General features: G+C 41.7%; 1 protein-coding gene across 1 annotated transcript; it reads right to left on the reverse strand.

The window, feature by feature from the left end:
* Positions 1 to 480: 480 nt before the first annotated feature.
* On the reverse strand, positions 481 to 5,636 carry LOC134747950 (homeobox protein MOX-2-like). The gene is made up of 4 exons (XM_063682627.1): positions 5,080 to 5,636; positions 3,986 to 4,106; positions 1,564 to 1,709; positions 481 to 561 (listed from the first exon to the last, which is right to left on the reverse strand). Exons 1-4 carry the CDS (start codon positions 5,185 to 5,187, stop codon positions 481 to 483), a joined length of 456 nt encoding a protein of 151 aa, XP_063538697.1. The 5' UTR covers positions 5,188 to 5,636.
* Between the last annotated feature and the right edge of the window lie 8,371 nt (positions 5,637 to 14,007).

Raw genomic sequence — 14,007 nt, forward strand, 5'->3', positions numbered from 1 at the left:
TCTAATGTAGGTACGCCGACGCGGAGCGGGGAGCCGTGACGTATGTGTGTGACGTCATGTGCCATCAACCGGTCTTCGTATGCAGGGCCGGATCTAGGGTAGAGCGAGTGGAGCGGCCGCTCTAGGCGCCGGATGGCAAGGGGGGCGCCAAAATGGCATATGAGAAAAAAAATAAGTTTTAAAAGACGCGTGTGACGCGGGCCCAAAATACGGTTCGTTTTGCTTTTGGGTAAAAAGCTTCAACGAAGGGCGACAAAACCCGATTTCGTTCTACCCTGATCAAGGACTCGGGCCGGCACTCTTCGTATGAGTACTTATGTTGCGCCACCATCAATTTAGGTTTGACTGGCATATACTTTTGCATAAATGGAGATGTTGAAATTAGTATCATATTCTAAAAATCTGAATAACACTAAATACATCGTAACAATAGCCATCGGTCACTATTAAACGTTGTCTTTCAAAATGTTTACAAAATCCTTAATCTTTCTTCTTTGTATACTTCGCAGTGCCCTTGGTGCGTTTCCACTTCATTCTTCTATTCTGGAACCACACTTTCACCTGTCAATAAAAACAGTGGATAATCAAACAGTATCTTAACATTTTTGCATCAATGCGATAACCGCGTAGGGGGTATTACTGCAATGTTCTGCCACCAGAGTGCAGCACTATCCCCTTTAGTAAACCATAACTTATTCGACCGAGAAAAAAAAGTAAGTAAATGGGTAATTGATACTAGAGTTAGACCAGGAAAAGTCTGCGATGATTTTGATAGCATACGCAGTGAAAGTGTTATTTATACGTCATAGTTTCATAGAAGTTTGACGTTTAAAATAACACTTGCACTGCGTGTGCTATCAAAATCGTTGCAGACTTAGCTTGGTCTAACTCTATTTCCAGTGGCTGCTACGCGGCGTAGCGGTGCTACGTGTGCTACGGCGTAGCACAGAAGCGAATTGGCGGGAATTCTGACAACGCCGCGGCGAAATAATGGTGAAAGGAAAAAGGACAGCGTTAGAAAATGAACCCTAAATAAGGAATGGTAAGGTTGAATTTGTCTTGAAACATCGCTATGAATGTTATGAGGTTATCAAATAGAATAATTTATGATTTTTTAGGGTTCCGTACCCAAAGGGTAAAAACAGGACCCTATTACTAAGATTCCGCTGTCCGTCTGTTCGTCTGTCTGTCTGTCACCAGACTGTATCTCATGAACCGTGATAGCTAGACAGTTGAAATTTTCACAGATGATGTATTTCTGTTGCCGCTATAACAACAAATACTAAACACAGAATAAGATAGATATTTAAGTGGGGCTCCCATACACACATACAACAAACGTGATTTTTTGCCGTTTTTTACGTAATGGTACGGAACTCGGACGGAGTCGGACTCGCACTTGGCCGGTTTTTAGTATTTTTAATTTCAAATATTATTAAAATTGGCCTGGAGGATAGAGAGAGCGATCGCAACTATCGCAAGGCATGTTGAAAGGGGTCTATTCGGGTATTATAATATTGTATTCCTTGATTTTTGTACCTATAAGTTACAAATGTTATTAACCTGTCTCTCGGTGAGGTGCAACGCCACTGCGATCTCGTACCGCCGCAGCCGAGTGAGGTAGTTCGCGCGCGCGAACTCCGCCTCGAGACTGTTCACTTGAGCTTTCGTGAACGCCGTACGCTCCTTGCGGCTCGGGGACCGCAGTTCTGGGAACAGAGAGTTAACGCGTGATTTTTATTACTAATAAATTAATAATCTCATTCAAATACAGACCAGGAGCAGTGGAGCGAGTGGGGACAGCAGGTGACGGTCAAAGGAATGGGGTGAATATAGGTTAACCCATCTTTATTAATATTTCGTTGCTCCGTTTACCACGGTAGACCGCGGTGTCCGTGGAGCAACAAAATATTCAACCCGCGTGTCTTTAACAAATTGATGTACCTATAATAAGTACCTACCTACCTACTTGTTTTTACCGCAACATCACTACGTCTGAAGCACTACAATGCTCTTATTGCGATGACTAGATACGGCTTGTGAAAAATTAAATTATTGCAAAAAAGCGGCAACTGCAATTAATAAGAATCAAGGCTTGCAATGTGACAAAGAGAATTCCCAAAAACTACAAAGTTCCCATGTTCTCGGTATTTATTTCTGCACGTTTATGGGCATTGCCAGTCCTTCTAAAGGGGCCCACTGATTGTCACAGTCCGCCGGACGATATCAGCCTGTCAGTTAGGTATAACAAAAATTTGACAGTTCCGAATAACTGACAGGCCGATATCGTCCGGCGGACTTGTAATCAGTACCTTTATAGTTTGTTTCGATTTCTATGACACTTGAAATAGACGCCAATGAGTACCTATTGTAAATTGAGTAAATCCCTCCAAAGTTTCCAGAAATTTCGTGAATTTTAAAGATGCTCTGCAACTTCCATATTGTCTAGACATGACCGTCCATAGCCATACATTTCCACGAAGGAGGTATTGTAAGTTGTACACGCGTCCCGCACCTGGACAGGACGGCCGTAAAGTTCGCGTAAACAAGACAGGCGCCGGCGCATCGTATTTTGTTTACTGAGTCCAATCCAATCTATCAGGTGTTAGGGTGCGTTAGTCTGTCGGTCCGTTGTAATTTTTCGCGCACTAACTATCTTACTGAGTCATTATAAGTAGGTATATAAAAGAAATTCGTAGTGGTAGAGAGTAACTAATAATCTATAAAATGCAATCATGAAATAATCTTTCGCAAACTAAGTTTTGCGCTCCCTTAAACACTATTACGATAAATGAGTTGCTTAGTACCTAATCGTTCTGGTCTTTATTCAGCTTCTCGACTACTCAGAAAACAAATATGTACAACATCAAATTTACGATAATGTGATCACTCGATTTCTTCAGAACCAGAGGGTGCGTAGCTAACGTGCAATCGTTAACGCTCCGTAGCGAACGAAACGCGACTGTCACTGTCGCACTAGTGGGGAAGAATGATAGAGAGAGATGACTACGATACGCTACGGAGCTAACGATTGGCACGTTGGCTACGCGCCCAGGATATGGCAATGGCAAGACCATAACACACATGATATATTAGGTAGATAGCTATGCGTGGGGTAATTGATATTGATACGATATAATTTCTCGCCTAGCTCGCGGCGGAGCGGTCTGGCCTAGTGGGTAGTGACCCTGCCTGTGAAGCCGATGGTCCTGGGTTCGAATCCCGGTAAGGGCATTTATTTGTGTGATGAGCACAGATATTTGTTCCTGAGTCATGGGTGTTTTCTATGTATTTAAGTATTTATATGTTATATATATCGTTGTCTGAGTACCCATAACACAAGCCTCCTTGACCGTGGGACTTAGTCAATCTGTGTAAGAATGTCCTATAATATTTATTTATTTTGGAAAAACTATTAAAGTCGCATAGGAAAAACTTGTACCTCCGTGCAATTAAAGAAAACTTTGATGTTTAGTATATATCTCGCGGCCCGATTCGAACTAATATTAAGGTCTAGAAACGATATGGACTATTATGTACTTATAGGTACATATAAATTTAAGAATATCTTTACTGTTGATGTATGCGACTAGGAGCCTATTTAATTTAAGCTTTATATATGTGTTTATGTGATTTTGTATGTAAACTTTAACTTAGCTTGTATATTTTATTCTGCAATAGGCCTTACATGTGTATGTATGTCTCGCCGTAGACGCAAGTCGGGCTATTGTTGACATCTGGGGTAAACAAGGGAGTAATAAAACTGCAATAAGTCCTAGTTTTATGACACCTTACTTCCAACGGAAAATTGACGTGGACAATTTGAATGTTAAGACGTTCTCGAACGAAAAATGTTAAAAATTAAGTTACTTAATTGGTATTACTCTTGCATTTATTACCTTTGACCGCCACCTGCTGACCCCACTCGCCCCACCCTCTCCATCCCCACTGCTCCCGATCTGTATGTATGAGTTTGTTAACTTACCCGCGTTCACTCCGGCGTGCTCTTCAGCCTCCTCTTTGACCGCCACCTGCTGGCCCCACTCGCCCCACTCTCCCCATTCCCACTGCTCCCTATCGCAAACCACTGGCGCGTAGGGATACTCCTGAGAAAAACAGGTAGATATGAAATAGAAAAATACAAATAAAAATCAGCTTACCCTTTTATCGTCTATTTTATTTGCGACAACTTAGCGGTTAACACAGGAAAATTGACAATTTACCATGTTATTATTAGCAATATCTGCCTGTGTATACCTCCTAAGCGCCACTTGCACCATCTCACTAACCCGGGGTTAAGCGGTTAAACCATTAACCCAGTGCCAAATTGTTATGATCACCATGGTAACTCCAGGTTTAACCGGTTAACCCCGGGTTAGTGGGATGGTGCAAGTGGCCCTACAGATAGCAAAAACTAATCTTCATTTCTTTATTTATTAGTGACCTTAGTAAAATGTTTAAATAAGTTGCAAGAGTTAACTAAAAGTGGGATACATTTTAAACTAAACTAGAATATCTGTACATTATACTAAAGGTTACAACATACATTAAAAGTAAATATAAACTGAATAAATTAACTAAAAATAAAACTGATCCCACCGTTGAAGTCACAATTTTGAGACCACTACAAGTAGTAAAGGGTATGTACACTTGTATCACGGGTATTACCTAAGAAATGCGTTTTCATAATCGCTCTGCAAGCCTCAATTAGCTATTTAATCGTTTATTAAAAATGAAACTTATGCTAATACAAAATAGAACTACAGAACAAAATATGTTATTAATATTTGAAATTAACTAACTGAGGCTGTATATAAAGTTATATGACATATGACTTCTAAGCAGCATCAGGAAACTAGTTTTTTAGACTTTCCCGCAACGGGAGATTTATTAATACCTAAAGGGGCCCACTGACTATCAGTCCGCCGGACGATATCGGCCTGTCAGTTGTTCGGAACTGTCAAATTTTTGTTCTAACTGACAGGCCGACGAAACGAAAGACGTGAAATTTTCTTTAGGTACGTATTGAATTTATGGACCCTAGTGGGGTATTTTACGGACCTTAAAAATTGATCTTACCTGTTGGTTCCAGGTCTCCTGGTATATTGCATCAAAGTGTGGCTGCTCGTAGCTCTGCTGGTATTTTTCCTCTTCTTCTAGGAGGAAGTTCGATCTAATGTACTCCATGATGATAATAACTTTTAGGTATATACTTTGACGCTCTACTTTTTTGTGATCTTCGAGGTCTGTTCTAATTAATCTGTTAAAATCGCACACTTAAATATTAGTTAAAATGATTGCATAAACCTCTTATGGCATATTTTCTCTTATATCTTTTTTTATTAAAATGTCTTTGAAGTAATCGCGTTGTTAACACTGAATTCAAACTAAGATCATTTAATAATTCCCTAATTAATTTTCAACTCTGCTAAAACATTTGTTCGGTGGTTATTGATCACCAACAACGGATTAAGACTTTTTCTACATTGTAAAATCTCTCTTGTCCTTTGAACGAGTTTAAAAGTTTAGGTCCTGAAAGCGCGCCCGGGCTTCAGCGACTGAATGCGACACGGGTGCGCGCGCGCAAGGGGCGGGACCGACGGGGCGGAGCTAGGACGTAGTACTTTTTGAGGCAAAATAGACTTGGTGGTGGAACGGAAAAATATACCTATAAACACACCAATTTACAAACATACGAGTATACAATATTTACACACTTATCATGGGGCGTATTACCTAGGTATTAGTTATAGGCGACGGCTTTTCCGACATTACCACTTTTTACTGGTGAAATCTAAAACACTCTTAACTTAGGTACCTTTTAACTAGTGTACACCTACCTAGTGCCTTAGTACTATCCAGTATGTTAGGTACATTCCATTTGAGTATTGCACCTTTTATCGCTACAGTACAAATTGCAAACCTAGACGTGCTTTTTAGGGTTCCGTACCTCAAATGGAAAAAACGGAACCCTTATAGGATCACTCGTGCGTCTGTCTGTCACAGCCTATTTTCTCCGAAACTACTGGACCAATTAAGTTGAAATTTGGTACACATATGTAAGTTTGTGACCCAAAGACGGACATGTAACGTAAACACATGAATCTTAAACACGGGGGCCACTTTTGGGGGGTAAATGAGAAAATTAAAAAATAAAGTTTTTCAAACTATATCGTGTTACATATCAAGTTACAGCTTATTATGAAAATCTCAAGATTTTTTTTATAATTTTCGGATAAACAGTTTAGAAGTAATTCAAGAAAATAGGCAAACAATGACCATTCCCCCCCCCCCCTTATCTCCGAAACTACTGGGTCAAAGATTTCGAAAAAAATACACAAAATAGATATAGATCACAGGAAAACCTATTAGAAATGTGCAGTCAAGCGTGAGTCGGACTTAATTACTTAGTTTTTGATCCGACCGCTACGGGTTTTTTAAAGACATTTCACTCACGTTTCACATAAAAAATACATTGTTTAAATTGTGTAATGTACGGAACCCTTGGAACGCGAGTCCGACTTGCACTTGGCCGGTTTTTTTTTTAATGGGGTCCTAACCTGGTCGGCAGTGACCCTGCCCACGAAGCGGGAGGTCCCCGCGGGTTCGAACCCTGGTAAGGGCATTTATTTGTGCGAGTTCTTATTCAAACTTTTATTTACACAACTGGCCAAAAACAGGAGTGTATTCTTCAGGGTTCATATATGTTTGTATGTATTAACAATAGTGGTTATTCCGGCTCTACCTCTCAAGCTCTCTTTATCTAATACACAAATCGAACCGAGCCATAGAGGATCCATGTCCCTTAGAACGTAAATAAACGACCACTGTGATCTCAAGGATGCCCTTATCTAAGATCGCGAGTGGTCAATGGGTGCCGCCTGGTTACACGACCCGTTTGGAGCCGCTGCGCCTACTTATTAGATCCGCATCCGAAGTAAGCTAATAACTATACGAGCAACTAGGTCATTACAAATAAATAACTTTAAAATATTATGGGATCATACACAAATCCACCTAGTTCCACACACACAGTAAGCTCAAAAAAGCATGTTGTTGTGGGTAGTAGATCTGCAACAACATGGAAAAATAACGTAATAATATTTATACATCATATAAAGTAAGTACAGTTGTATTGTCAGGAACAAAAGGTACCTATTTCTCAACTCATATTAGGCAAGTCAGACATGGAGGCGGACACCGAAACACAAGAAAATGCAATCCTTACACAAACTAGACAAGTGATTAGTTTGATTAATCTGTGAACTCACTAACACGACACGGACCTGGTTAGCGAAGCCCTGGGGACTGCGCCTCTGCCCCCTGTTCCCACGCTTGGACGAATGATAGGTTTATTACGATAGTTATTAGGAAGTGAGGACATTTCGGGGCCCTAAAGCATTGCAAATGAGAAATGGTGGGTAAATAAGTGTTGTATTTTGGATAATAAAAAGTAAACTAGTTTTCGGACATGGAATTTCAATACCTAACCAGCCAGTGGCGGGCGTCTACAAGTCGATCCCCGCCGCCGCCGACGCATATTTAACCGACTTCAATTTCATAGAAGGAGGAGGTTCTGTATTCGGTTGTGGCTATTTTTTTTTTTTTTTTTATGTATGTTCACCGATTACTCCGAGACCCGTAGTCCGATTTGAGTAATTATTTTTTTGTTCGAAAGGAGCTACTTCCAAGTTGGTCCCATATTAATCTGGTTCTGATCTGATGATGGGATCCCTGAGGAATTAAGGGAACTCCTCAATTTTTAAAGGCACATGTATAGTGATTTGGGTGTTTTCATAAGCAACTTAAGCATTTTCTCTCGAAAACGACCAATTTGATGAAGTGGACCTGATGATGATGATTGTTTTGATGATAGTGATGATGATTTTTTTAATGTAGGATGTTCAGCGATTACTCCGACACCCGTGGTCCGACTTGAACAATTCTTTTTTTGTTTGAAAGGAACTACCTCCAAGGTGGTCCCACATTAATCTGGTGCTGTTCTGATGATGGGATCCATGAGGAATTAAGGGAACTCCTCAATTTTTGAAGGCACATGTATGGTGATTTGGGTGTTTTCTTAAGCAACTCGAGCATTTTCTCTCGAAAACCACCAATTTGATGAAGTGGAGCTGATGATGATGATTGTTTTGATGATAATGATTTCAGCGATTACTCCGGCACCCATGATCCGATTTGAGTAATTCTTTTTCTGTTTGAAAGAAGTACCTCCAAGGTGTTTTCGTAACATTTTTTGTTTTGATCTGATGATGGAATCCGTGAGGAATTGAGGGAACTCCTCAATTTTTAAAGGCACGTGTATGGTGATTTCGGTGTTTTCTAAAGTAACTCAAGCATTTCCTCCTAAAAACCACCAATTTGATGTAGTGCAACTGTAGCCTAACCACGAGTTTGACACTAAATATTCGCTAGCGTCTTCGTAACTTTGTACACTAATATGCCAGTACGAGCGAGATGCATAAACAGTAAGTTACGCACACGATAGCGAATATATCAATGTCAATCTTGTGGTAAGGCTACTGATGATGAAGACTACGGACGAAATGTGGAACTTCCCTCGTATGTGTATTATGATTTTTGATGTAGGTAGTGTTGGAAACAACCAAAGAGACTGAGAAGTGAGGGGTAGGTGTGAGAGGTGAAGGTAGCGGGTATTAGTATTCGGGGGGTTTGGGGGTTGAGGGGAGGTGAGTTGATGGGTCGGGGACTGAGGGGTTGGGAGTTAAGGGATTGTGGGTTAGGGTTAGGAGTTAAGGGGTCTGGGGTTAGGGGTTGGTGGTTTAGGGTCGAGGGGTTCAGTGATCAGGGGTTGATGTGCTGTGAGGTTGAGTGATCGGGGGGTTTAAGGGATTGGGACAGTGGCGGGGCGGAGAATGGATTTAGTGACAGGAATGATTTCCCAGACGGACTCGAGGAAAATTCTGATTATTTAATAAAGTTTACGAATTTAGAGTTAAACATGATTATGTTTTTCATTCATGCATCACGCTCTTAATAATGTCAAAACTAAAAATGGAAAAATAAAAACTTTTATTAAAAAAAAGATAAACCGACTTCAAAAAGGATGAAATAAAATATGATCCTTTTTAGGGTTCCGTGTTTAAGTATATGCGTAACCAATTGATATGTTTGAAGTCGGTGCCAAGCCAAGTAGTAACAATACCAGTCAAAAATAAAGAGCTTTATGTATATAAATCCCATTACAACTGTACAAATATTATAAACGTGAAAGTAATTCTGTCTGCCTCTTTGTTACCTTTTCATGGCTAAATAACTGAACCGCTTTAGCTGAAATTTGGCATGAAGGTCCCTGGAATTGTTTTATATTTTGAAATGTAGTCCTTTGGATAAGCGACAGAAAATAACTCAGTCCCAATCCCACACTTGCGTGCTATGGACTGTTCAAGAATTAGTAAGAAATGCTCTTTAAAAAATACGACGACAAATAAACGCATTAGATTTACACTAATGTGCCGACAAGCATGGTACGAACTGCGTCAAGAAGGTTCAACCGTGTGTTCTGTTCTGAGGTGTGTTCTTAAATACCTACAGAAAGTTCGTTTATTATCGTCGTGTAACACTGCGTCTTACATAGGCGAACAGTCGCGAACGCGAAGCGAAGCGACACGGCGCGGCGCGGCGGGCCCAAGGCGTTCGCGTTCGCAAAGAGGTTTCTATAGGTATCAAAGGATTAATTAAGGCGCCGTGCCGTGCTGCTTAGCGTTCGCGTGTTGTTCGCCTACGTAGTACGCTGCGTTAGGCAATCCAACGTACATACTTATATAGCCGCAGCCTTTATCGAATTGCACCAAAATCACTATGAATATATGGTTCAAAATTTGGCTTGGCACCGACTTCAAACATATCAATTGGTAACGCATATACTTAAACACGGAACCCTAAAAAGGATCATATTTTATTTCATCCTTTTTGAAGTCGGTTTATCTTTTTTTTAATAAAAGTTTTTATTTTTATACCAACTTCAGATAATTCTACTTTAGGAAAAAGCAGGACAATACATAATATTAGCTCCAACTTGACTTTCGATTGTTTGAGAGAGAGAGAGAGAGTGTGTGTGTGTTGGTCTCAGAGCTGTAAGTTCAGTTCAGTCTTGCCCGAGGCTCTTAGTTTTATACTCGTTATTCCAAAAACGTAACTTGAAATAAAACCTATCGGATATCGATTAATTTAAAAGAACCGGCCAAGTGCGAGTCGGACTAGCGCACAAAGGGTTCCGTGCCATTACGCACTTAAATATTTATTTTATTCTGTTTTTAGTATTAATAATATATATAGCTACATCCCGACTGATTTCTCATATACGCCTTTTATTTGGAAACTAAAAGGGTTACACCGAAAAAAAAAAAAGTATTGTATAGGGCTCGAAAAATGTAGGTCCAGAAAAATATGGATTTTTGGCTCCGGCTCCTGGGTCAAAAAATGTCGGACGGCCCGGCCAAACGGTGAGAGCTAGGTGGGGGGTGCTCGACCAAATGTCATAGAGGACCCTGGGCAGTTTTTGAAGCCACCATTTTTTTTTCAAAATGGCGGATTCAAAATGGCGGCCAATTTTCAAAATGGTCCTAGCGCGCTGAAATTTCGGTCACGGAATCTCGGGGTCCCCTAGATTGGTATGGAAAAAAAAAATTTGGAAAAAATTCAAAATGGCGGAAAAAATGGCCACTTTTTTTTTGTATGGGAACTTTTAAACGGTGCTAGATAGGTGGGGGGTGCTCGACCAAATGTCATAGAGGGCCCCGAGAGAAGTACGACTGCATTTAAAAATTTTCAAAATGGCCGACTTTTTTTTTTTTTTTTTTTCAAGTTGGTCCGAGCGCGCTGAGATTTGGCATGCGGCGAGCCTGGGGGCCCGAGATTAGTATGTCGAAAAAATTTTTTGGAAAAATCCAAAATGGCGGCGGACAGGGGCAAAGTAAAATTTTCGAGTAGGTTAAGCGAGCCCGAAGGGCGAGCTTCAGGCCGGGAGGCCGAAGGCCGACCCCGCGACGGGCCGTCAGGCCCGGAGCTTCACCCCGAACGGCCAGGCACCCCCGACCCCCAGTAATTTTGGGCGAGGCCGAAGGCCGAGCTGCGTTAAGGACGAACAAAGCAAAATCCTATACAAAAAGTGTGTTAAGCGAGCCCGAAGGGCGAGCTTCGGGCCGGGAGGCCGAAGGCCGACCCCGGCGGAGGGCCGAAGGCCCGGAGCCTTCACCCCGACCCCCAAGCGTGCCAACCCCAAGTAATTTAAAGCGAGGCCGAAGGCCGAGCTGCGTGAATGCAGTGCTCCCAAGCGTTCTACCAAGTCGACTGTCTTGATAAGCGAAGCCGGCGGGCCGAAGGCCCGACGGCGAAGCGTCGAGGCTTGCGAAGGCCGAAGGCCGAGCTCCGCGTAGGGCCGAAGGCCCGAAGCGTCACACGAGAGGGGGAAGTTGGAGCTTAAACACGACCCAATAGTGAAAATGTCTTAGACGAGCGAAACGGCGGGCCGAAGGCCGAAGGCCGTAGGCCCGACGTGAGCTTGTCAAGACATTTTTACTATTGGGTCGTGTTTAAGCTCCAACTTCCCGCTTACCGCCCAAAGCAGAACCAACCCTCCCCAAGTGTCTTAATAAGCGAAGCCGGCGGGCCGAAGGCCCGACGGCGAAGCGTCGAGGCTAGCGAAGGCCAAAGGCCGAGCTCCGCGTAGGGCCGAAGGCCCGAAGCGTCACACGAGAGGGGGAAGTTGGAGCTTAAACACGACCCAATAGTGAAAATGTCTTAGACGAGCGAAACGGCGGGCCGAAGGCCGAAGGCCGTAGGCCCGACGTGAGCTTGTCAAGACATTTTTACTATTGGGTCGTGTTTAAGCTCCAACTTCCCGCTTACCGCCCAAAGCAGAACCAACCCTCCCCAAGTGTCTTAATAAGCGAAGCGGCGGGCCGAAGGCCCGACGCTGAGCTTCGAAACCCAGCGAAGGCCGAAGGCCGAGCTCCGCGTAGGGCCGAAGGCCCGAAGCGTCCCTTACGATTTCCCAAGCACGCGAGGCCGAAGGCCGAGCTGCGGGTATGAAGTGCTCGCATGCGGATCTTTTCTTTCTACCAAAAGTAAAATTTCATTACGTTTTCCATTGGAAAACAAAACTACTGCACCAGCAACAGCAACAACAACAATACAACAACAACAACAACAACAACAACACAAACAACAGCACCAACAACAACACCTCAACAACTACAGCACCATCAACAACAACTACAGCACCAAAACAACAGCACCAAAAACAACAAGACCAACAACAAGACCAACACCAAAACAACAACAACAACAACACGATGACCGCGGGGCCCTCGGGCCCCGCGCACCGCGCAAAAAACTAGTTTGTTGTTATAGCGGCAACTAACAGAAAGCATCATCCATCATCATTTGTGAAAATTTTTAGCTATCACGGTTCCTGAGATACAGCCTGGTGGGAGACGGACAGACAGATAGACAGCGGAGTATTTTAGTAATAGGGTCCCGTTTTACCCGTTGGATACGGACGGAACCCTAAAAAATTATTCATCGCCTAAAAATTAATACATCCAATGTCCAACTAGGTATTTATTTTATTGGGTACACTTAGACCTAGGCAAACACACTGTTTGAAAAAAAACCGTATTTTGTTAATAATTACTTACAGCAGGTTACAGGCGATTGATCATTGATCGTCGCGTGCGCATGTTGTGGCAGCTGCGGCGCCGTTTATAGTTTTTGTCTTTGCTTTTTATTGCCGCTCGATGATAGCTTTGTCATTGGGTGAGAAAGTTATAGTATCTCGTGTTTTTACTTCACATTTGTATCAACAACTTGAAGGTGGAGTTGAACTTGCTATATATTTCTGGAATTAAGAATTAACTATAAGTAAGTATTGCCATTCAGCGAGGGAATGCTGCCAGCATCTTTGGCACAATGCCGCGGGGGCCTTATTTAGATGTTTTTTAATTAAGAGTAGTTTTGTTTTTTAATTTTTATTATTTATAAGTTGTTATTCTTAGTTAGTTTTAGTTTTACTTTTAATTGAATAATAATATGTTGTACAAGTAGTGCTACCTAGGTATAATTATGTATGTAACTAAATAATGAATATTTATAACTGTAATTTTCAAATAAAAAATTAACTTAACCTATTTGGAGATTTTTGCCTAATGGCGTTATTCAATAATTGTTACGAACGCAACTTTTTATTTATATAAAATATTCGTAGCAGTAGCTAAACGCAGCCGTCGGGCTCGGTTAGTATGCGGAGGCTTTAATAAAGCACCAATAAGAGCGCTCCACATCATTTAAACCACCCTTTTTTCTGTTCAATTTCGCTAAATCACTCTCTCATCAGCCTCCATATCATAACCACCACTTCTACACCTTTTAACCGTTTTGGGCAACTGTACCTGTAACCAGTACCTATTGAAGATTATGTCAGTTTACTTCAAATCGAAGTCTTTTTATTTGAGTCGTCAAGACCTGCACGGCGGCTACAATAATATATGCGCTAAAGGCCTCCATTATCTATTAATAGTTTGTCTTAGGTCCAGTTGCACCAACTACAATTTGCGGACTGATCAACTGTTAATCATCAACGACACTCAGCATTAGCAGTGAACTGTTAAATTTCTCCTACAAAAATAATTTGCGAACGATTTAACGGTGACCGAGTGCACCAGAGTGCAACCGGGCCACCGGGGCCTTTAATCTGTGATTTTGACTGTTATAAAATTATATTATTATAATGTATTTGTAAGAAAGGGATAAACCATAAATTAACTAATTGGGGCTTGTAGTTTTATGAATAAGGGGGCGCCAGTAACAAACTTAACGAATCCGCAATAGGTGCTTTTAAAACCTACATAATTATCATCATCATTAGAGTTAGACCAAGATAAGTCTGCGACGATTTTGATAGGTCACGCATTGCAAGTGTTATTTTAAACGTCAAACGACTATGAAATTATTGGAAATCAATTATGA

The sequence above is a fragment of the Cydia strobilella genome, chromosome 15, assembly GCF_947568885.1.
Source record: "Cydia strobilella chromosome 15, ilCydStro3.1, whole genome shotgun sequence".
Taxonomy (NCBI): domain Eukaryota; kingdom Metazoa; phylum Arthropoda; class Insecta; order Lepidoptera; family Tortricidae; genus Cydia; species Cydia strobilella.